Raw genomic sequence first — 23,845 nt, forward strand, 5'->3', positions numbered from 1 at the left:
CATGCTGGGAAATCCCAGGAGTTCTCACTGGGACAGAACCTCCCACCTCAAATTCAAGTCATTTAGGCAAAGAAACCTGAATGAATGTTTTTGAGAGGCAGCATCAGGCTCTGAAGCCAGAGCAGCAATTAAGCCATAAGGATGAACAGGAAATCTGAGCCCATGTTGGCATTGTGGTGGGGCTGGAACACTGCAAGGCACTGCTAAAATCCAGAATTCAACTCAGAGTTGCTGACCCTTCCCCTATACACTGCCTTCTGTCTCTAACAAGCTCAGCAGCATTATTTTCCCTGATCCAAAGTGCCCCTTAAAATGCACTTGACAGAGATAAGGACTGGTTGGAGCAGTAGGGTGAGAGGGGTGGCTGTGAGGAGGATGAAGCAGGAGAATGACAATTACTTACGGGTAATAGGAGTAAGAATAGTAGTTCCTCCTGGCAAGCGTGCAAAGAGAACAGCAGAAATTGCATAAGCAGCTTTTCTCCAGTATTGGGAAGGGAGGTTACAGGGCAAGTCAGCTGCCAGAAAATTCAATGCACCATAAAGGAATCAGGCTCCCCTGTGGCACCCACGGGTTATTTACTCCAGGCAGGAGCCAGCATCCTGGCAGGAGTGCATAAGCACCGACTCTCAGCGTGACCACACTTGTGGTGGGTGTCCACAGCACCCAAGGGGTTATTCCATAATTTTTAAGAGTGAACAACAAAGATGTCCCAAATGTAGGGATTTCCCCATGGCTGCTAGTTAGGGGCCCAGAGGGGAAGATGGCATTGTGATGTCACATTCCCAGCGCACCATTTACTAGAGACAAACATATTCCAAGGCTTCATTTCCCTTCCACCACATCAGTGTTTCTCCAATAGCAAAGCACTGGAGAAGATTTACGAGCCCAGCTTCCCAACAGCCCCAAAAAACCTCTCAGTACCAGATCTAATTTGTGGCTCTGGTTTATCCTTCAACAGGTTCACCCTGGGATGCTGAAGCAGAGCTGCTCCTCCTCCTCCTCCTGTCCTGCAGCACTGGCAATGGGAATGCAGCAGCCACACTCATAGCTTCCCACCCACAGCATAACTCCCCAAAACACATCAGCACTGCTGGCATCTGCTCCATCAGGGAAGGAGCCAATGGAACCATAAGCCAGCCCTACACCTCAAAGTGTGCAGGGATGCTACAGCCCCACTCTTCCAGCAATGTAAATCCACAAGGATCCTTCCAGGGTGCACGGAGCCATAAAGAGCTTTGCAGATTTATGGGGGCTGAGGCTCTGCCCTGCTGTTTTTCTCTCCCTCTGGCTGTTCACATACTTTGCTCCATCCTCCCAAGCCCCGTGTTTAATTGCTGTCCTTTATCCCAGCTCTGAGAGCCTCTGCAGCCCGGCGCTGCCTCGAGCCCTGCAGAGAACAAGCAACTTTTCCAGGGCATTGCATCCACGTGAAAAGCAGCGGCTACATCCCCAGCGCTCTCGGGGATGAGTGTCCCGAAAAGCCCGCACCCTCCTCCCTCCCAGCCCATGAGCTTCCCCAGTGCAAGCCCACCACAATGGTCACAGCCACATCCATGCTGGATGTGCCCCTGCTGGCCTGGCCAAGGCAACAGGGAAGCCCAGAGGCAACATCTCTGTGTATACTAAGCTGATTTTTGTAATTTTGGGCTGGGGGTGCAGGGCTGCACACCCTGGGGGTCTCGTGGCTGCTGTTGGCAGGGAAGAGCTGGTGCGATGGGGACAGCTGGGCTCAGGACCAGTGCAGGGCTCAGGCAAAGGCCAGAAGCGTTTCCATCCATGAAGGATCACCAGAGCAGCACAAAGCCAAGAACCAGCAGGAAAAGAAGCAAAATTCAAAAAAAATATGAGGAAGAGGGACAGTGGAACAAAGCTGCAGTAGGTAGGGACATCCACAGGATTTTGCTGCTCAGTCCCCAATGTCCCCTACCATGCCTGGTATCACAGAGCAGGGGGGGCTCTGTGCCCAGTGGGATGCACAGGCACATGGAGACACAGCTTGAGGGAACATCTGAAGCCTGCCCAGCACAGCTGAATCCCCACCAGTAACTCCAGTTAGTGCTGGGGCGGCAGAGAAGGGCTGAGCCGGGAGGGAGGAAGGGAGGGACACATGAAGCACTAGCCACCAGCCCAGGTCTCCTTACCCCTTCCGAATGGCAACGATGATAGCTCCCAGCAGGATAATCAGGATGATGAGCCCTCCGGCACAGATCCCCAGGATGAGGCCCATCTCCTCCGAGTGCTGGGACACCTCCAGGGGACGCTTGCTCTCTTTGCAGGCAGCTGCCAGGGGACAGGGACAGGCAGGAGGGGTGGGTGGACCACACTCCACTCCAGGGGGATTGGCAACATCACGCATGGAAATACTGAGATTCATCCCATGGGATGCTTGTTTCTCCACGAACACAAATGATTTCACCAAGATGCTGCAGGGCTCTGCAGTGATCCACTATGACCATGGACAAGTCCCTCTCTCAGTCCCAGTGGGGTGGGACAGTCCCTCTGTTCACCTTTCATCACACCCCACTAAGATCATCCATCCCTGGATTCAGCATCCAGCACCACCATTGCAGCCCCACGTCCACCATGGTAACAGCATTAAGAAGGAAAATTCAACCAAGGGAAAAACCCCAGATGCCAAAGAGCGTGGGAAAGTGTGGGGCAGAGGTGGAATAAACCATCACATGCAGCCCAGCCACTGCTGACCCACCAGCAGAGCCCTGGCAGCCGGAGCAGCTGTGGGGTGGAGCCACAGCCTCAGTGGGATCAGGGGAAAAGGAGGGCTCACCTTTGCGAGCAATCCGGACACAGTTCAGCCGAGTTTCCTATGGAGGTAAAAATGGGGGTCAGTGCTGGATGAGCATCCCAGCAGCTCTGCTCCCCACTGTCACCCAAGAGAGGCTGGGTGGGCACAGGGCTGGTCCACTGGTGCTTCAGCCCCCAAATTGAGGGGGTCCATGGGTGATTTGTGCTGCAGCACCCGAAGAGCTCCTGGGCACCCACATCCCAAGAGATGCTGCTGGATGATCTGTCCCCAGCATTCCCAGGTTTAGCTGGAGCCACCGCTCCTGGCACAGAGGGGATGGTGAAGCTCAAGAGAATGGAGAACCCAGCAGATGCAGCCAAGTCACATGTGCCACCAGCTACAGCTGAAACACTCCCAAGTTGTCATCAAGAGCTTCATGGGTTTGTCTTCCATCAAAGTTTCAAGCCCCAGTCCTGGTGCTCTGCACCTGCTGCCAAGGTTGCCATGAAGCTCCAGCTTAAGTCTCCAACATCTTTAACATTTGCAATTTAGGGATGGTTTCAGCTACAATATTCCATTTTTCCATGCATCCAACTTCTGTTGCAAAATAAAAAGCACTACTTTGCCAGTATTGTCTTCTCCAAGCATCCTCCAGTCTCTCAAGACACCAGACACAATGTGCTCCCATCCACCCTTGGCCCAAGACCTCCCCATGCCACATGTCCAGGCAGGGCACTGCTCTCCCTGGGATCTCCAGTTTTTCCTTCTCCTGCTTCTTGCTTCATCTGGCACAAAAAACATTAAAAACCCCAGCTACAATCCAGCGTTTTTCCAACATCTGATGGCAGCTGATATAAATCCATTACCTCCCAGCAAGCAGGAAAGATGTAACACAGCATCAGCCACCAGTTATTATCCAGTGGTGCCAAGTGAGCCAGAGCCAGGACCCTCCCTGTCCCTCTAGGCTCTAATGACAACGAAGAAGTGAGGCGTGAAGGACCCCGGAGCAAAGAATAGGACTCAGTAACCACTTTCCAGCAGGACTGAGATGTGCAGGATGAGGATGCTCCCGCAGGTTGGACAGGAGTTGCTGCAGCAGATGATGCCAAGAAGGGTCTCCCCAGGGTCCCGGTGGTCCTGCTGGTGACTTGAAGGAATCAGCCCAGGGGATGCAGGGAGTGCAGCTCCACAGAGGGAAATGGCAGCAGCAGGGAGGGAGGGGCAGCCCCAGAGCTTCCAGAAGTTCTCTGGAGCTGGGACTGGACATCCTGCCAGTACTAAGGCCCAACAGTGACACACAGCTCTGGCTGCCCAAACCGTCCTTCTCCAATCCAGGTGCAGCCCCAGGAACAGGGGCTCCCCTGCACTGGTGCTTGTTGGTGTCCTGGATGGTACTGTAGTGGATGGGGGAAATTAGACTACTCCATCCCCAGCATTGGCACAGGGATGGGGACAGGCACCACCCAGGAGTGTTGGAGCAGACACCCACCCATCATCTCAACACACCATAAGGGTGGCCTGGAGCACCAACTGCCCCCTGGCAGGACATCAGGGGTGAACCCAGAGGGTGACCCAGGAGAGGGAGATCTAAAAGTAGTCCCATTTTTACCAACCCCCAGACCCCAGCCTGCCCTTATCTGGTCCAGCCCCTGGCTGGAGCAGGGTGACAGGGCTACTCACCCCTTTGAGGTTGCTCATGGCCTGAAAGTAGATGAGATAGGCCTTCTTGGGCTCCAGCGGTGGGTTCCAGTAGCCACTGTAGGTGTGGTTGTCCCCCACAGTGAAGGGCTTGGCCTCGGTGAGGCTGCTGGCGGGCAGCTCTGCCCCAAAGTAGTGCACGGAGCCACGGGACATGGCATCATCGAAGGTGAGCGGCACTGGGAAGCACTCCTGCCCCCCCAGCTCTCGCTTCAGCTTTTTGGGCCGGTCCTCCTCCACAATTACCTGATAGGTGCTGGTGAGGGTCAGGCATGAGTTAGTTTTGGGAAGAATGGTCCTACCCTTCCTTGGACCCTGCTGTGCCACCCCATTCTGGGGTCTTGCCCTCCTGCAGCCCCAACCTACCTGATGGGAGCCCCTCTGCCCTGTGCTGGCCGCAGTAGCACCGTGATGGTGCTCTCTGACTCGCTCAGTGGTGATGGCATGTCCCCGTAGTCGAAGGTGGGAGCTGCAATGGGAACTGGGGTGAGTCCTGGGGCTCCCCTGGCTTAGGGGAAACTGAGGCATGAGCAGCTTTGCCCAGGTCAAGGCATCACCCCCTGGTGTAATAAGAATTACTACAAATAAAGTAAAAATCCTCCCCATGTCTTGAACAAGAGTTGAGAGATGACCCTTGAGTGTGCACAAGGGAGGTTACCAACACCAGACTGGCAGAGGGGAAGAAACCAAGAGTGGGATCAAATCTCAGCAGGACCCAAATGCTCCAGTCTTGAGATGCACCTAAAAACAGCACCACTCGGAACCACTGGCACAGTGTGAGCTTCCCCCACCCCAGGGCAGAAGCACACCGAGCCAGCCCAGTGGCACCCCCAAACCAAGGTGGGGTACTTCCATCAAGCCTGATATAGCCTTGTGGTCCCCAAACCATTGCTGGCAGCCACTGGGGTCCAGCTTGAGCTGCTTTGTCCCAGTGCCCCCCACTCACACACAGTTCAGGCCTATTTGCTGCAGTTAATGCCATGCCATGGACATGAGCAAAGAACCCCAAGCACTGCACAACTCCTTAACAAAGCCCAATTAATCCCTTGCTCGTACACTGAGAGCTCAGACAGTACCAAGCACCAGCACTGGGCTGGCCAGGCTCCCCAAACAGGGACCCACCAGTCTGGGGACAGCCTGGGGGCTCACAGCACAGCTGCCACCACCAAGAGCATCTTTATAAAGCAGTATTCAGCCACCAAAACACTGCCAGTCACCAAAACCACAGGAGTGAGCCAGAGGCTCCACACCACTATAGGACACCTGAGTGAAGGAGAAGCCCCAGCAGCAGGAATGGAGTGGGGGAACCTACCAGAGATGTTGGTGGTGATCTCGGTGAGCGCCGTCTGGCCAAAGCCCTTGCCGGTGCGGGCCCGCACTGAGAACAGGTAGGTGGTGCCGGGGTGGAGGTTGGAGAACACATGGTAGGTCTCATTGCGCAGCTTGGACACCGTGCGCCGTGGGCCCGGAACATTCACCGCGGGGTCTGAGGACTCGATGCTCTGGTAGCTGATCTGCAGAGACAGGGCACAGCATCACCCATGGCAGTGGGAGAGGAACAGAGCCCAGATTCAGGTGGAAAAAGGATTAAAACAATGAACTCAGAGGAGGGTATGATCACAGGGCAGCCTGGAGGCAGCCAGGGACTTTTTGAGATGAAACAAAAGCAGAGGTTCACTGGAAAAGCCAAAGGGCTCAGAAGTAGCAGCAGCTGCCTCTAATCCTTCTGGCTGACAGCAGAGGTTGTCCCAGACCCCTCCAACACACCCCTCAGCAGGACCCTCCCATGTCCCCATGCACCCCAGGTGCCACACCAGCCAGGATGTACCTCGTACTGTGTGATGAGGCCATTGGGCTCCACCGGTTCCTCCCACTTCAGGAATATCATGTCCTCCAGCGGGGTGAAGGTGAGGGACTCAGAGGCGATGCCACCAGGCACTGGGGAAGGAAAGGAGTTGTTTGGATGCAGCTGGAAACCAGTCTGTAAGGAGAAGTCCCCCAGGAAGCCCCCCTGGGTGGCAGTTGTGCCCTGTGACTAAGCCACCACACTCCCTTTGCCATGTCATCTGGTGCATGTGCCACCAGACAGGATTGGTGGCTCCCCAGGGAGCCATCCAAGACATTGATGGTCCTGGACATGCTGGTAACACTTTGCCACAGGAGGGGGAGGTCCCCACACCAGCACAAACCCCACAGGTAGCACCTCCAGCACCTCAGCCCAGGCACCGGCAGCAGCACAGGGTGCCTGAGCTTTCCAGCATGAGGAAAAGAAATAAATTCCCTTTTCCCCCACAACTCAATTCCCCCCCAGAGCCATTATCATCCTGTGGAGACACTGCTAGCAAGCAGCAACATCCTCACAAGCAGATGGGCTCAATGTGGCCCGGCCTCCCCTCCAATTAACACCACCACAATAATAACTGTAATCACTGACAGCAATCAGCGGCACTGGGATCAATATCCAATCCTTTATGATGGATTTCTCCACCTGAGGGGTCAGCAACAAAAGGCAATGGCTTGGGGAGGCACTGGCAGCATCCGCCGCCCCCAACCTTGCAGGGGACAGCTCTTCTCTCTGATTGGTGTTTTTCACAGCTTTTCTTTGGGTGTAATTATGGGACTGGGAGAGAGGGTTCACCTCCCGCGCTTCCCACCATGCAAACGCACCGTTTCTACCTGATTTACAAGTAAATTTAATCAGAGGCACTGTGTCCTACACATGTATCCAGGCACTTATTAAATTTGGGAAGAATTACGGAAACCTGTGGGGCAGTAAAGTGTGCACCTACAGAGATTCGGTTTCAATACACAGAACCTACACTATAGATAATTATATGTTATTTTTTATGATTATATATAGCCTGCGTGATATAGACAATTACATCTTATTTTCTATTATATGTTGTATCATGTCATTGTCTATAGGATAATTTATGTATTATCTTATTATAATACCTATTATTATAATACCGATATATTCATATAAATATGCATACACATATATGTATTCAAGTATAGATATCGCACTTCCATCCCAATTGAGAGAGGCAGAGGATCCACACAAGAGCTCCCAGGTGTACATATACCCCTCTGCTATCCATATTTGAACACATATTTATTTATGGAATTATATATATTTATCCTGGCTTGCATCACATGCACCCTGCCTGCACCTGGGAGAAGTGGCTCCCTGCAACACCATCACATGCCAGATATTTTCACAGGTCCCTGGGATTGAGTTTCATCATTTCATGCACACACAAAATGAAGTCTCCAGTTGTGGGTCACCTGGATCCATGGGGTGCACTGAAGCACCAGCTGGACAACCTATGGATGCAGCACACTTCCCTCAGTGTCCTGCCCACAAGCCCAGCACAACCCTGCCTGGGGTCCAAGAAGGATACTGTAAACAACACCCTTGGTTTGGCCCAGTTAATCACATTTTCCAGTCCAAAACCAGGGTTTACCACTCAGGATGCAGAGGTGCATCTTTGTACCCCATCAACAGCAGCCCCAGGGGATGCTGCTGTCAAAACTGGCCTTGTGCCAAACAAACCACCATTAGGAGTCCTGTCATTAACGAGCTTTCGGCACCTTGGTTTACTTGCAGGGGCAGCTGTTCATCCTGCAGTTCTAGGAGCTCAAACCCTCATCATCCTCCTAGGCAGGCTGGGCCAGACATGTGAGGAGTATCTGCCATATGTCCGTAGGAGGATATCCATAGATCCATCGCCATGAGACCAAAGGTATACACAGCCTCAAGTTGAATCCATGGGGAAGCCAGCAGCCCCAGTTAACTGAGGCACAAGAAAAAGCAGCTGGAGTGATTACAGTATAGCAAAAAGACATCTGGAGCTTCTGTTTTAATATTCCATAAGCAAACAGCTGGAGCAGTCACAGCCTAGTGAGAACAAGTGGAGCAATTGTAGCTGGAAAATAAACCACTGGCCGGGTGGAGCTGGGTGCCCCCACTGGGGCAAGCTGAGGGCTGGAGATGTAGGAAGCGCTGGTGTACAGAGGAAGGTGCTGGATTTAGGTTTTGAAGATGAAAAAGGACCTGGAGATGCTTTCAACATCTCTCCAGCTCTTCAGGTTTTGCTTTTCAGCCTGGGAGACAGGAGTGAGTTTTGTGCATGTAATGGCAAGTCCTGGGTAGGGGAATTCCATGGCAGGCTTCTCCTCAGGGGTCCTCCAGGGCTCTGAAGGCAGCTCAATCCTTTGCAATTATCAGTTCTTTCACTCTAATTGCTGGGTTTTTATGCTAAAAAGTGCTTAGGAGATTAATCCCGTTCTTGCTTAATGGATGATTCCATGAGAGCCAGGGATGCTCCAGCCACACTCAGCAGTGGAAGAGGCCAGTTCTGGATGTGGCCTGTCACTGATGGGTGGCACTGAACACACAGAGCCAGCTCTGTCCTGTAGCTCCTGCCATATCCCCTGGATCTCCAAAGCCCAGAGTGACTCAGGCACTGCTGATGGCGAGCTGCCGTCAGGGTGAGGGGCAGGTGAAGCCAGAGCTGGGAGACCTCTCCAGCAGCCTCAGCTTGAGCAGATCCTCAGGGAAGAGTTCACCAGAGCAAGAGATTCCAAAAACAAAAAGTCCTGGAGCAATGCTGGAGCGTCCATCAAGGATGTCCTCCCACTCAGGTGACAGGGAACTCGGAACGGGGCACAGCCAGAACAGGGGGAAAACAGGAGCAAAGCTGCTGCCAGAAACTGGGACCTTATCACTGCAGAGCTCTCTGCACAAACCCAACCTCACCCGAGAACAAACTTCACCAAGGAAGAGCACCAGAAAAGCCAAGAAAAGCTGCACCTGCCCTGATAAACAGCACTTTCCCAGAAATACAGCAGTGCCCAATCCTTCGAAACCAAGCAGATAAAAGATGTTACCTGAGTGCAAAGCATTCATTGATTTAATTGCTGTTATTATGGCTGCCAGGCTTTGGTTCCCAATAACAGGTGAGTGAGCATGACTTATGTGATGAGAGAAGCTGGGTATGAGCCAACTCCCACACCCTCCACTGGACCAGCCATGGGTAAAATTCCACTCCAAGGATGAGGGCAGTGTGTCCACAGTGACATCCCCATCCAGTCCCTGAGCCTCCCAGGCCTCCAGGCATCTCCCTTCCCCAAACACCATCACTGCCCCTTTTTCTCTCCCCCTGTTGCACACCACTGGGGCTATGAGATCCTTTTCACCTCCCCCTTGGCTCAGGAGATATCCCCATCATGCCCATGGGCCAGGAGCCAGGGATGCACACCATGCCACAGGAAAAGCCCCAGCAGCTCACCAGCTACAGAGTTCCAATTTTGGGGATGAGGCACCTCCCCGAGCAGACTCACCATCCTCATCTGTCTGGAATATCGCCTCCTTGCCCTCCTTGCGTCCCTCAGGGTTGGAGAGGATGAGCTTGACGTGGATGTTCTTGTAGGGCAGCAGATTTTTGATGGTGTAGCGGTTGGTGTTCCGCTCCATCTTCACACACTCCTGGAAGGTCTGGTTGTGGCCACTGCCCACAAAGTAGCGGTAGCACAGGGACATGGTGTAGGTGTGGCAGCGGGTCAGGTTGTAGCCCAGTGGCTCCCACTGCAATGTCAGCTGTCTGGACTGGATTTCAGAGAAAGCCAGGCCTTTGGGAGCTCGCATGGGCTCTGTGGGGAAGAGAGACGAGGGGAGGTGAGCAAGAAGGCAAACATCTCATGGATGTACGTGTCTTATCAGGGAAAAACCCTTTTGTCCATAGGGACAAGAACAGACAGCAACCCTGACTGCGGGACCAGCTCCAGCACAGACTGCTGCTGCCCTGTAGACAGGGCTGGGAACACCATTGGGGATATCTCTCAGCCACCAGCCCTGCAGGCTTGGGCCCCAGGTTCATCCTTCCCTGTAGAGGTGAAGCAGGGTACCAGCCCCACAAGCAGCCCCAGCTACCCACAGAAAGGTGCCCGCACCACACAGATCCTTGTGCTGTCATCACGCCCAAGTCAGACTCTTGAGACAAGAGGGACCAAGTGCCCTTAGTGGGAGGGAATTTAATCAGCTCTAATTTGAGTAAATGGGAGAAGTTAACGAGGCAGCACCTCTGCCAACAGCACACACACACAGACACACAGAGGTGCCTTGGGTTAGCTCCTCTCCTCGCCACAGGAAGGAGGAGGGCTCGGGGTGCCAGGAGAGCTGTCCGGAGGGATGCCACGGGGCCCACCTGCGCACTTGGTGCGGCTGATGAGGGGCGGCCCCGGCTTGCCGGTGCCCCCCTCACCGGGCCGGGTGAGCAGGACGCTGATCTCGTACTCCGTGTCGGGGTCCAGGTGCCAGAGCTTGTAGGTCTGCATGTTGACAGCGTGGACCTCTGACCAGGGCCCCGAGGTCATGCGGTACTCAATCTCCTTGCGCACAATGGGGCCGTCACCAATGATGGAGTTGGTGTTGAGCTGGATGATGAGGTAGGTGGAGCCGGCCCGGAGCAGCTGGGGGGGAGCAATGGGGGTAGGGGGCTCTGGAAGACAGCACAGAAGGGGCAGGTGGAGCATCCCTAGAGCCAGGCCAGTGCTGGCACAACCACAGGTACCACAGTTTTATTTTATTGTTTACAGGCTGTAGTCAACACATTTCCAGTGTATCTTCCCACACCAACCCACCATAATCAGGCTGGAGAAGAGAACCTTTGGGGTGTCTAATGTGGCTTTCCAGTATCTGAAAGGGGCTACTGAAAAGAGATGGCGAGGGACATTTTACAAGAGCATGTAGTGACAGAACAAGGGAAAATGGCCTCACACTGACAGAGAGTAGGTTTAGATTAGATATCAGGAAAAGATTCTTCCCTGTGAGGGTGGGGAGGCCCTGGGACAGGTTGCCCAGAGAAGACGTGGCTACCCCATTCCAGGAAGTGTCCAAGGCCAGCCTCTGAGCAACCTGGTCAAGTGGAAGGTGTCCCTGCTCATGGCAGGGGATGGAACTGGATGAGTTTTAAGGTCCCTTCCAACCCAAACCATTCTGGGATTCATGCTCCAGAGCACAGAACAAACTCAGATTCCCCATCCAGAGGACATGGGAGTCACCCAAGGACAGGAAGGCACCATCCAGTCTTCAAATGTCAGTGTGTGCCTGTGCCCTCCATCATTTTCAGAAGGCTTTAACAGCCACGATAGGGTTTCATCTGATCAAACCTTAATTATTTTTGTAAGTCACACAAGCCCAGCATGGTGTCGCACAGTTTCACCATAATTAATTAATTCCCACCTACCGGAATCAAAAATAAATGATCTAAAGCCACCAGGAAAGGCAGTTTCTGGTTTTATGCTGCACAGTCCATGTTTAGCAACTCTTCCACAGTGAGAAACTGCAATCCCAGTGTTCCAGGCATCCCGCCTTCCTCTGCACACAGCGGTGCAGGAGGGGCCCAATGTGGGCAAGGGCAGCTCACCCACCTTTGACAATGAGCTCGGCGAAGTTGGAGACGCCGGCGCCACGGGCGGACTGGGTGACGCAGCGGTACAGGTCCTGCTCCGCCTTGGACACCGCGTCCAGCTGGAACGTGGCCAGGAAGCGCCGGTGGCTGATGTGCTTCACCAAGGCGGCGGGGACCACCTCGCCGCTCTGCCTCTGCCCACAGGACACACACAGAGTCACCTCCAGAGCCAACAGGGGTGTCCCCAAATGGTGTCTAATTAAAAGCAGGGGGATCACCCTTCTCCCACCAAGTCCAGCAGGGTTTTCTCCCACAGCAAAGCCGCATGTGGGGCTGGCTGTGGCAGTTTCCCCACCACCATTCCTCACCTGCATGAGGAAGCGCTCAGCCTCAGCAGCCTTGCCAGCGGCCACACACTGGAAGGTGGCGTTTTGTCCCGCATTCACCTCCACATCACCCAGGCGGGAGAAATGAGGCGCTTTCGCTGCCGAGGGACAAAGCAAGAGGTGAGGAAGGACCTGAGCTCCAAGGAGAACCATGGCAGCACTGCCACAAAAATCCCTTCCTGCCCAAAAACCCACCCAGGATGTCACAGCTGAGCCGAGCTCTGGACAGGCTTGATGCCCACCCTCACAGCCTGGCTCCAAGTGAGGCATGTGCTCCTGTCCTCACAGAACCAGCCAGTGTCCCAGAGAGGGATAAGCCTTCCTCTCCAGCACCCCACAATGCTGGTGCCAGATGCAGAGTATGGGATTGATAGAGGGGGCAGATCTCCTGCCCAGCCTAGAAGAAATAGGAGGTGACCCCAAGAGCCAATGTCTTGGGACAGTCTGGGATTTTGGACCCCCACCAGCCTGGGTGGCCCCTCTTGACGGGGACACTCAGGCCTTGTGTTCAATCTGTGCTTTTCCAAGGTTTTATAAAAACAAAAAGCAGCAAAAAAGATGCAAAAAAGGAGCCTCAGAGGTGCCCAGGAGATGGAGCTCCACCAGCTCAGGAAACACCAGGACACCCAGGTGCCACCAGGCTGCACCCCGGCATTAGGCCTTCTTCTCTCCCCAGGACCATTCCAATGGACTCCAGCTCCAAGCCCTGCTGCCCAGCCCAGACGGAACCCCCTGCTCAGGTCCCATCCCATGGTACTCACAGCATGGATAATTCAGGAGCAAAATGTCATCCAGGCCCAGGTACCCCCTGCGCTCGCTGGAAACCACCGCCTCGAAGAGCACCTGCAGCACCAAACAGGGGTCACCCGTGGCCGGGGGGTCCGGGCTGGGGCCGGGGGCTGCTGGGCCTCACCTGATACTCGCTGGGCCAGAACAGGCTGACTGCCAGCTCTGCTTGGTGCCACTGGCGGCCGTGCGAGCCGGACGCGTTCCAGACGGCGCTGCCCACCAGGCCCCCGGTGACCCAGACGTAGGCGCTGAGGGTGCCAGGGCTGTGGCCATCCCGGCTGAACATGAAGTAGCTAAACTGGAGGCAGTGGGTGTCATTCTCACTCAGTGCCTGGAAGAGCAGGTGAGCTTTCTGGCCCGGGGTGTGCTGAGAGGAGTTCACCATCAGGTAGGAGCCTGAGGCAGCAGGGGAGAGGGGGAGAGAGCAGAGTTAACTACGAGGATGATGAAGGGTCTGGAGGGGCCATACAGGGGGGGGCTGAGGGAACTTGGTGTGTTCAGCTGGAGCAGGGCACACTGAGGGCAGAGCTCAGGGACCTGCAGCTCCTCCCAAGGGGCAGCTCCCATCCCTGCCCTGGGACAGGGACAGGAGCAAGGGCACGGCTGGAGCTGGGCCAGGGCAGGGCAGGCTGGAGCTCAGGGAAAGGTTCTTCCCCCAGAGGTGCTGGCACTGCCCAGGCTGCCCAGGGAATGGACACAGCCCCAAGGCTGCCAGAGCTCCAGGAGTCTTTAGACAGCGCTGCCAAGGATGCCCAGGATGGCATTGTTGGGGTGTCTGTACAGGGACAGGGTTGGACTGGATGATCCTTGTGGGTCCTCCCCAACTAAGGAGATTCTATGATTCTAATCTCCCTGTTCCACCTCGCCTGAGCTTTGCCAGCAGGGACAGAGAAGGTAGAGGATATGGGACCACAAAATGCCCATCTGCCCCAGAGCACTGGTCCATGACAGTCCATGAGGATGTGCACAGGAGGAACTTGGGAGAGAGTCAGGAGCAGATGCCTTCTGGGCATCAGCAGGACACTGCAGTGGGACCTGGCTGCTGGATGAGGAGGGGAGGATCAGAGCTGCTGCCTCCCCAGGGCCCCAGGGTCAGGAAAGGCTCCGATGTCACCCTCCTTTAAACTCTCACAACTTTGACTGCATCAATCCCCTCCACAGCTGGGCCCCAGCTGTTTAACTCCATTCCCAGCTCCTCGTATCATTTACCACACAGTTGTCACCACACTTAAACTGCACTCAGCAGGCACTCGCAGAGGGAAATCCTCACTGGCTTAAGGAGCAGCAGCAGCATCCCAGCTCTCAGAGGTGCCTGGCATGTCATTCCCAAACCTGCCCCACCAGCAGCAGCCGCTGGGATCCCACCACCCACCACCCAACATCACCAGCAGCAAAACTAGGAGCCGCAGCACAGCCGTGAGCCGTACTTATAGGGCAGGCAGGGTGACAAAGGGGATCCCAAAGGCAGCGTCACTCCCTGTCCTGCACGCTCCAAGCCAGGCAGTCTGGAGGCAGGGGGGGGGATGCAGAAATCCCAGCCCTTCATTGCAGCTCCCAGAGCTGTCCATCACAGCCATGGGGCTGGCATACAGGATGGATGGGAAGCTGCCCCACCAAATCCTCCCCCTCACCAAAGGCAAGGGGATTATTAATCTCCATTTTAATACCAGCACAAGCTGGAAGTAACAAAGTTGGGCCATTTATTCAAGCCTATCATTGTTTTCCTGACAGTCAGTGCTTCATTATCAATTAATTCTAAACTCAGGCACTTTCCTCCCCTCAACTCCCACTGAGCAGCTCCAAAAAAAGTCAAAGGAAGATGCAGGGGAATTGCAGGGGGCACCCATCCATCTCCCTACAACACACGGGATTGCAGGGGGCACCCATCCATGCCCATGCAGCATTTGGTATGACAGGGAGCACCCATCTATTGCCCTGGAGTTTGGGACCTGCACCTGGGGGGACCCCAAAACACCCAGGGGGTCACAGCACCAGCTGAGGTGACACTATGCCAGTACCAGATGCATCCCCCACTGTATCCTTCAGGGACAGGAGCTGGGACAAGGGAAAGAATCCCTAAAAGGGAAATTTTCCCCACACCACTGACCTGCATGGCTGCCTGGCCCTGCCAGCCCCTTGGGGTGGCTACTCAGGGTGAAATAAAACGGTGACAATTTATTTCCTTGGAGTCCAGCACAGCTCGTTTCACCCACCAAGGGGAAGGCACTATGTCCATTCTTCTCTTTTTTCTCTTCTCATTTCCCCCAGCAAAATTACTTCTGCTCTAATGAGATCAGCCCCATTTGGTCCAGGCAACAGCTGAGTGGAGAGAGACCACTGACCCACCCCATGCCAAGGGATATCTCTCAAAAGCCACCTCATTAATAAATGGGCTCTTGTTAACACACAGGCCCTTCCACTGCCCTCCCTTTACAAATAAAAAGCTACAGGACCAAAATAAAGAGGCTAACACTAAAATTAAACCTCTGCTGAGCTATTTTAAAAGACAGAGAATGCCCATAAGGTCACCTGAGAGCAGGGATGCACCTGAGCATCCCTCGTCAGGCAGAGCTTCCCACACACACTATTTTCCCCTCTTAATTTTCTTCCTGGTGTTGCAGCATTGGGAAAAGCAGGTTCCAGCCACTTGCTTTTGTGCTAATTTTATCCTCCTCTGCTGTAAATATCTGGCATTAGCCTGAAGCCCAGGGTGTGGGTTGGGTTTCTTTTATAAATATAAGAGAAGCAGAGGTACTTCAAACTGCCAGAGGGTAGGGTTGGATGGGATACTGGGAAGGGACTGTTCCCTGTGAGGAGGGGGGGGAGAGGCTGGCAAAGGGTGCCCAGAGCAGCCATGGCTCCCCTGGATCCCTGGAAGTGCCCAAGGCCAGTTGAAGCCCTGCATGCCCACAGGGAAGGGGAAGTTCTTCCAATCATGCTGCCCATCCCAAGGGTTCTGCCTGCCACTGCACCCCTCCAGGAAAAACCCAAACAGCCCCACAAGAAGAGGAGGAAAGAACCGACTCCCCCCAGTTCCCTGTCTCAATGAGATTTTCCTTCTACAAAATCACTGAGAGATAAAAATAAATTTTAAAAAACTTCCAAGAGCTATTAGAAAGCAAGGAAGGCAGGCAGGATGATAGGGAGAGGGCGGCACTGCCAGACAAGAGGTGCCAGGGGAGCAGGTCTGAGCACTGCAGCATCTGTCTCCAGGAAATCCCACTGGAAGACAAAGCTGATGTGTGCCAGATCCTTCTCAGTGTCAGAGCCGGCACAGGAACCAGGGAACCACTCCCCACTTCTGTGCTGAGCATCTCCCAAAGCAGCCCCAGCACCAAGGGCTGATCTCCCACCACCACGGGGTCCTTGGACAAACTAAGCAATTCTCATGGGAGCAAACAATCAGGCTTCATTGTTCAAGGGTTTTATGAATTGCAGCAGGAGCTGATTGGGAAGCAGTGCTGAAGCTGAGAGCTGAAGGAGCAGCTCCTTGGATGGGATGAGGAGACATCAGAGCTCTTCAAGGTGGGGACAACAGCTCAGTCCCCCCCAGCAGAGGGACAGGGTTGTGCAAGGACACAGCAGCTCCATGCACTTAGAAGCTCCGATGCACATGGGGTTTCCTATGTCAGTGAATTTGGAAGGAAAATCTAGGGAAAAGAACATTTGAAGAAAAAAGCCACTCACAAATATGTTGTTTTAATATTTTGAGTGAGCTCTTTTCAGTGCCAAAAGAGACTCCAGGAGAGCAGGAGAGGGACTTGGGACAAGAGCCTGGAGGGACAGGACAAGGGGAATATGACTTCCCACTTCCAGAGGGCAGGGATGGATGGGCTATTGGGGAGGAATTGCTCCCTGGGAGGCCCTAGCAGAGGATGCTCAGAGAAGCTGGGGCTGCCCCTGGATCCCTGGAAGTGTCCAAGGCCAGGCTGGATGGAACTTGGAGCACCATGGGATAGTGGAAGGTGTCCCTGCCCATGGCAGGGGTGGAACTGGATAAGTTTTAAGGTCCCTTACATCCCAAGTCAGTCATATTACAAGCTCACACCTGCCTTACCCAGCTCTCCACTCCTTTAAAAAAGGAAAAATAAAGAGACAAAAAAAAAAAAAAAAATCACAATTGCAACATGGGAGAGACCCATCCATCATCTTTAGGTGAAAGAGAGATAAGTCAAAAGAAGGGGGGGAAAAGCCCTAAACCAAACAAGAAAGCAAGAAGAAAGCAGGATGGAAAGGTAGCAGCAGGTGGCCAGCAGCCAGCACCCACTCCAATAAATCCTACACTCCTTGAAACTGGCTGATTGCCAATAAAAACTCATTTTAATCTGAGACCACAAGACTCCTTTGGAAAGCACTCCCTGGAGAGTTCCTGGCACTGTGAAATCCTTTTGATCCCCTGAGCTGCTGCAAGGACCGAGGGAGTGATGGGGTTGCAGGAGCGTCATACGCAGCTCCCCACGCAAAATGGGGTGAAACCACCCAAAATCGGGGTCCCTGCACCCCCCTGGTGCCCAAAGACCATGAGAAAACAGCATTACCTGGTCTTAGGCGAGCTACAGGGACAAGCATCCTCTTCCCAACGTGACACTGCAATGCTCACACCATCCAACCTGAGATGTCACACCCACTTCCCCATCAATCCTGGAGTTTATTAATTAAACTCTTTGCATTCCTTTAAGACCCCAGCTCTTGCTGACACAGTTTTTTCCTCAAGTAGAGAGAGAAGGCCCATTCCACCCAACCCTCCAGCCCCCTGCAAGCCCCCAGCCTTTAAAATCAGGTAGTTCACTGCAGATTTTAAATTGCAGCAGAATATTGAGCAGAAAACTAACTCAACAAGTTTCAGACACTCCATCACAAACCACCTCAATCCCAGCTCTGCTTTCCCCAGGAAACCCCCTGGACATATACCAATTAGGATAGCTCAGTTTAAAGCAATTACTTGGAAAAATCATCAAGGGAGGGCCAGGGATCTGCCAGCAAATCCCTGAGGGTTGTTTGCCTTCACCCAGCATCCAGGACATGCCAGGAGGGACAGGATAGAAGGAGAAGGTGATGGAGAAAGGTAATGGCAGAGCAGAGTTAGCGGAGGGGAAAAGCCAAATTAAGCCCTGGCATGAACATGGCACAAGATAAACAGCTGGAGGCAGGCTGATGGAACAGTAAAGAGTTTCCTATAAAGCAGGTAATATTTTAACAAACAGAAAAGGTTATTTTGACTGTTGCACTCTAAACCAGCTCTCCTGTTTTTCTGCCCATCCTCAGCATAGGACTTATCCTTCAGGATCAGGCAGGAGGCAGCAGTCCCAAAAACAAGGAGCATCCCAAGTCTAGTGAACCTCACTGAGCAGATGGGTTCAGAGACAACTCAAGGGGGTCACAACAGGACAGAGTTCAGACCAGGGAGTGAGCAAAGCCCCCAAATGTACCCAGGCATGGTGCCCACACCATCCTCGTGGAGAGGGGAGCTTCTCACAGCTGCCTGGCTGGGTCTGTTCCCCCAGCCTGGGCAGCAGAGGACATGGACGCAGAAAATAGCAAAAAAATGGCTTAAAACCAATGAGATTTTTTTAAAGTCTATTTTCATTTTCTTCCTTACCATTCCCAAGATTTGTAGATGCCTCCAACTCACAAGCCCTTCCCCACACTTGAAAAAGCCAGAAACATTTTGTCCCCATTTCCCACATAAGCAGGGAGAAGCCAAGTCTAAAACACCACAGGAATTAAACCAGGAGGAGCCAAATAGTCCAGCCCTGGGGTACAGGACACACAGGCAGGGTAGGGACAGAGGGTCCCAGGGACACAGGGGGACCCTGGCACTCACCGTGAGGCAGGTCAGGCATCAGGTGAGGCATCAGGTAACTGCGGATGAGCTCCCAGTCGAAGTCATCGTCCTCGCCCTGGCTGTACTCGCACTGGTTGGGGTCGCTGTCCTCCTCAAAGGTGCAGCCAGCTGTGGGGACAGACCTGTCAGCCCCTGAGCTCCCAGAGTGGCTACTCCCTCCCCAAAAGCCCAGCAGGACCGTGTGACGCCCCTGGAATGCTGGGGGACTCCAGGCATTCCCCAAGGGCAGCGTGAGCAGGGTCTGGTCCTGGTTGCTACCAGTGCCCCACAGCTCCTGTGCAGCTCTGCCAGTGACACAATGTGGCAGGTCTCGGGTCCTGAGGAGGCCTCAGCAGCAGCAGCAGGATGCAGCTCCCAGCCTTGCTTCTCTTCTTGGGAGTCAGTAGCACAAGAGGTTTCCCCCAGGAAACAGCATTTGGCTGTGGTGGCCACAAAAAATTTGTGCTTTGACCCCAACCCTCCACCTGTGGCTTGGGCTCCTAGGGGTCTCTCCGTGGCCTGATGTGAGTGTGGTAGTGCTGAGCCAGGACCTCCAACCCTGAACACAGCCCTGACCACCCCAGCTTTGGCACTGCTAAGTCTTTTCAGCAGTCATATTTTATTACAGATTTATGTCCTGGGGGTCTGAGGGTGGTCCTCGGACAGCACCTGCCTGGTCTACAGAGTGCTCAGCTGAGCACGGAGAAGCGCAGCAAATGCCAGAAGGCCACTTGTTCCCATGGGAGGTGACACAGAGAGAGCCCCGCCATCCTGCATCCAGGCCCCTCCCGTCATCCCACATTCCAGTCCACCTCTATTTTCCAGCTTCTCCATCCTTTATCCAGCTCCCCCATCCAGCCCCATCCCATCCTCCACATACATCCAACCCTGGAGCTCAGATTGGCTTTGCTGAGGGGCCACCAGAGGCTGGCTGGTTCACACTGCCCCATTGTCCCATTAAACCCACGATTACAGGGACCAGGGCACAGCGCTAATTAACAGGGCCGGGCTCACGAGGGGCCCCAGGAAGCCCTGAGCAAGCGGAATGAACAACGGCAAACATCCCCTAATGGACCAGCAGGAAAACAGTGCTGGGCCAAGGGATTATTTCTGCTGTTTTCTTCCTATTTTATCCCAAATTACATCAGTAATTCCCCCTGCCACCTGGGGATTTGGCAGTTAATGGCCTCACTGCTGGCATGGGTTGTGCCTCCCTGTGCTCAGGGGATGCTTGGATGCAACATTTAGTCATACATGAGTCCAAACACTGGGAAAAAAGCCCATAAGATGCTCAGGAAATTTCAATTCCCAACTCTCATATATAAGAAGACATTTGTGGCTTTTTTCATCCCCTTTGCACTCATTTTTTAAAGCATAAGGGCACATTCCAGCTCCGTCACCAACTGTTTTTTCCTCTCGGAGCCATAAGAAACGTCTTTTTAAAAAACTGTAAGCAAATTCTCTCCTATTCATATGTCTGGAGGCACTGAGACATCACAGCTTTCTTAAAGCCCTTCCCGAAATGGAGCGTCTGCCCAGCCCACGTGCGAATGTGCCCCCGCACCGCAGCCCCTGGTCCTCAGCTCTCACCACGAGACGTGTCGGATTTTAGAGTCTGGAACTTGGCTGCACTTTCTAACAGGAGGAAAAGCACAAATCTGTCAAAATTTTCCAGGAAGGAAGGAAAATAAAATAAATTTCAAAATAAAACAGTGTCAGAGACTAACTAAGTGCCAAGTGATTTAAAAAAAAAAAAGGCCCAAGTGTTTCTTTCCACGATCTGCTGAGCGGGATATTCTGGGAGGCAGAAATTTGTTCTTGGGGGATTTTTTTTTGGCCTGAGAAACCAGAACAGAGTCAAACAATGTTCCAGGCTGGCAGAGCCCCATTTCCCAGGGAAAAGTGATTCCTTCACCCCCAATAATCTATTCCCAGCCGCTGAACACATAATGAAATATGTACCCTCCTCCTCCTCCCAGACTGCAGCCCGGCACCCAAATCCTGCTGCCATCCCCAGCACAGCCACTGCCACCAACCCACGGCTCCACCACCCCACACCTGCATCCTCAGCCACTCACGAGATGATGCCCAGGCTCCACAAGTTTAAAATGCAATTACAGAGTAGATATTGTTCTGGCCGAGCTGATCCATCTCCCTCCTCAGACAGGTTTACTGCCAAGGCTTTTCCCGGCACGAGCCTTCCCTCCCATCCATGGCACAAAACAAAGGCAGTTCAACTGGCCACTCCATTTCCCTGACTCATTTGTCTGTGATTTGTACACACAGGGGAAAAAAGCCAAAAGGGCTTCACAGAACCTTGGTTTCCATGAGTTATGGGATGCTTCTGGCACCATCTCTCCCCAGCCAAGGACAGGGCTGGGAGAAGCTCAACCTCCACCAGATTCTCCCTCCTCAGCACAAGATTAAGGGCATAAAAATTAACACCTGAGCAATTAAATGTCAACAGTCCAACTCCACAGGGGGTGGCTGGAGGTGCTCCAGCAGCTGTATAAAGTCAGAGAGGGGAAACCCAGAGTGACCTGAAAAAAATTAATGTTTCATCACAATGTTTGCAAGGAGGGTAGAGAGGCTGCAACCCAAAATATCCACCTGCAGCAGTGGGAGGGCTATTCCATCCCAAGGGCAGCAGGACAAGGACTGTGGGAGCCGGGTGAGACTGCTCCAGGTATGGACACACCCTAAAAACGAACCAAGGAGCCGCCGGTCCCCTGAGCTGGCTCCAGGCCAGGGTGACAGCAGCTCTGGGTGCAGAGGTGAAGGCAGCAAGTGCAGGAGGTGCAATCCAAACACAGCAGTGGCTAAAAATACTGCAGGGAGCTGGGGGTCTGCCCCCGAGGGTGGGACATGTCCAAGACACAGCCTGAACACCCCAAAGCTGACTAAATCACCCCCAACACAGAGCCTGCCCCATGCACAAGAAGCAGCCTTTGCAGAGGATGAGACGTGCCCTGTGAAATACCCCACACAAAACCCCTGGAGCAGCACAGCGTTCCCGGGAAGCGGGGAGAGAGGGGTGAGCACCAAGATGGGAGTTTAACACCAAGTGGATAAGATTTTTTTTTTTTAAATAAAGAAAAAACGTGGTTTGAGAGATTTGCTAGGGAGATGGGGACCACTGCTGTTCAGCCTCCTCCAGGTATTGCTGCCACCTCCATGGATCCCAGCACGTGCCTAGGTAGAAGGGAGCAGAAGGACAGGCACCAATGTAGAGGTTAAACACCAGATGAAGCAAAATTGTTTAAAAGAAAGCAAAAAACATGGCTGGAGGGGTTTGTCAGGGAGCCTGGTAGCAGGCTCAGCATCTACCTGGGTACCACTGCAGCACCAGGGCATGTGAGAGAGCAGAGGCATGGCCACCAACGTGAGAGTTAAACACCAGATGGACTAAAATTTATTGAAAAGAAAGAAAAGGAGGTGGCTTAATGGATTCACCAGGGAGAAGGACCCCACTGTCACTCAGCATCCCTTGGGAACCACTGCCACCCAGCACCCCCTTCTACAGGGATGGAGAGGAGGAAGTCTGGGGAGGGGAGGGACTAGTGATTCACAAAGAAAAGAGAGGAAAAGAAAGACCAAACAGCCAAGTACAAAGGACAGCATCTAATTAATTCTCCGTGGCCACTGAGGAATGTGGCCACCTGCCTACAGCCCATCCCACACTCTTTCATCCACAGAGTCTACACTGCTTTTGCTTCCAAGTTAATTACACACTTAAACCTTTCCTGTTTAACCTCCTGCACCATGGGACATGATCTGTGTCTTCTCTTGCCTTTTACTGAGCAGCCTTGAGAAGGCTCCTGTGCCAAAAGGCAGCCCAGCACCATCCAGGATTGGGATCACATCCCAGCACCATCCAGAATGGCAGGATTGTGCTCTCCCTGACCCAAGATCCTGGAGTATCATCTGATGGGAACAAAACACCAATAATGTCCCAAAATGAGGACAGGCATTATGAAAAATGGGCTCATACCAAAACTTCAGCAAGTGCTGCTTCCCCAGAGCTACAAAATATGGTGCAGCCACCCAGGACACCCAAGGGAAAAAGCCCATTTTGCTCCTACCCTGGCTCAGCCAGGACTGGATCAGCCCCATGGTCATCTCTGAGGTGCAGCATCTTGGGAGCACAAGCCACCGCACCCCATGGCACATGTACCAGCCAGGGTAGATAATACTGGTCATCTTTCGGAGTCAAAAGTAATTTTTTCTCCCCTGCCTTATCCAGCAGCTCCAGTCCTCCACTCCAAGTAATTCTCAGCAGGAAATGGGGAGGATTTAGGTACCCACAGGACATATAACACACTGCCCTGGCAGCCAAGTGCAAACACCTGGCAGAGTGAAAGTGAAACCATCATCTAACCACACCAAGATGTGGCAGGGTGGGAACAGAGCTCTCCTGCCATCAAATCCAAAGTTTTCACTGCCACCCAGGAGAAGTGATGGAGGCGGAGGCTTTGCAGTTGCACACTCCCAAATTATCACACCCAAGACCTCTCCTCTTAAATGCACATGAGGAAGATGCTCTTTGTCTACACCAAAGGATGACGCTCTTTACACAGGATAGTCAATGAGCTGCTGCAAATGGGGAAATCGAGGCACAGAGGGGATGTGGTGAAGTCCCAGAACATCCGGAATCACTGCAGGGATGGCAGAAAGCCCAGGGAGCCAGGCGTGCTGGGATACAGAACCAAGCTCCAGCAGATCCCACCAAGGTGCCATTCCTTCCCAGCACCCCTGGAGCAGAGCCAGCCTTCCACCTCCCAGACCCCAGCTGCTATTTAAATGTGCTTTGCTTGGCACACTCCTACAGGAACATGCCCCGGGAAGGAAGCGCTGGGAGTTGCTTCCCTCCGGGTGCCGGCAGACATGGGGGACAGGGAGCACATTCTGCAACTCATCTAAAATTAGATGCACTTCTCAGCCAGTGAGATCCTGTACACAGCACTTCACAGGCTCCTGGGTGAGGTTA

The 23,845-nt window shown here is 53.4% G+C and overlaps 1 protein-coding gene across 7 annotated transcripts in view; it reads right to left on the reverse strand.

Moving 5' to 3' along the window:
* PTPRU (protein tyrosine phosphatase receptor type U) overlaps nucleotides 1-23,845 on the reverse strand; it is a 56,851-nt gene that overhangs the window by 22,669 nt on the left and 10,337 nt on the right. For 5 of the 7 annotated variants that reach the window (XM_085559896.1, XM_021528367.3, XM_085559897.1 and 2 more), the window contains exons 2-15: nucleotides 18,859-18,987; nucleotides 13,159-13,430; nucleotides 13,007-13,088; nucleotides 12,228-12,343; nucleotides 11,879-12,053; nucleotides 10,654-10,947; nucleotides 9,791-10,099; nucleotides 6,273-6,382; nucleotides 5,757-5,958; nucleotides 4,811-4,913; nucleotides 4,427-4,700; nucleotides 2,789-2,825; nucleotides 2,145-2,283; nucleotides 404-433 (exon numbers count right to left, since the gene is read on the reverse strand). In XM_085559896.1, the coding sequence (XP_085416022.1) occupies nucleotides 404-433; nucleotides 2,145-2,283; nucleotides 2,789-2,825; nucleotides 4,427-4,700; nucleotides 4,811-4,913; nucleotides 5,757-5,958; nucleotides 6,273-6,382; nucleotides 9,791-10,099; nucleotides 10,654-10,947; nucleotides 11,879-12,053; nucleotides 12,228-12,343; nucleotides 13,007-13,088; nucleotides 13,159-13,430; nucleotides 18,859-18,987 (2,272 nt within the window). The remainder of the gene's footprint in view (nucleotides 1-403; nucleotides 434-2,144; nucleotides 2,284-2,788; nucleotides 2,826-4,426; nucleotides 4,701-4,810; nucleotides 4,914-5,756; nucleotides 5,959-6,272; nucleotides 6,383-9,790; nucleotides 10,100-10,653; nucleotides 10,948-11,878; nucleotides 12,054-12,227; nucleotides 12,344-13,006; nucleotides 13,089-13,158; nucleotides 13,431-18,858; nucleotides 18,988-23,845) is intronic. The other 2 variants (XM_021528370.3, XM_085559898.1) reach the window with 1 other exon arrangement.

This window comes from Lonchura striata, chromosome 23 (assembly GCF_050655825.1).
Source record: "Lonchura striata isolate lonStrDom1 chromosome 23, ASM5065582v1, whole genome shotgun sequence".
Taxonomy (NCBI): Eukaryota; Metazoa; Chordata; class Aves; order Passeriformes; family Estrildidae; genus Lonchura; species Lonchura striata.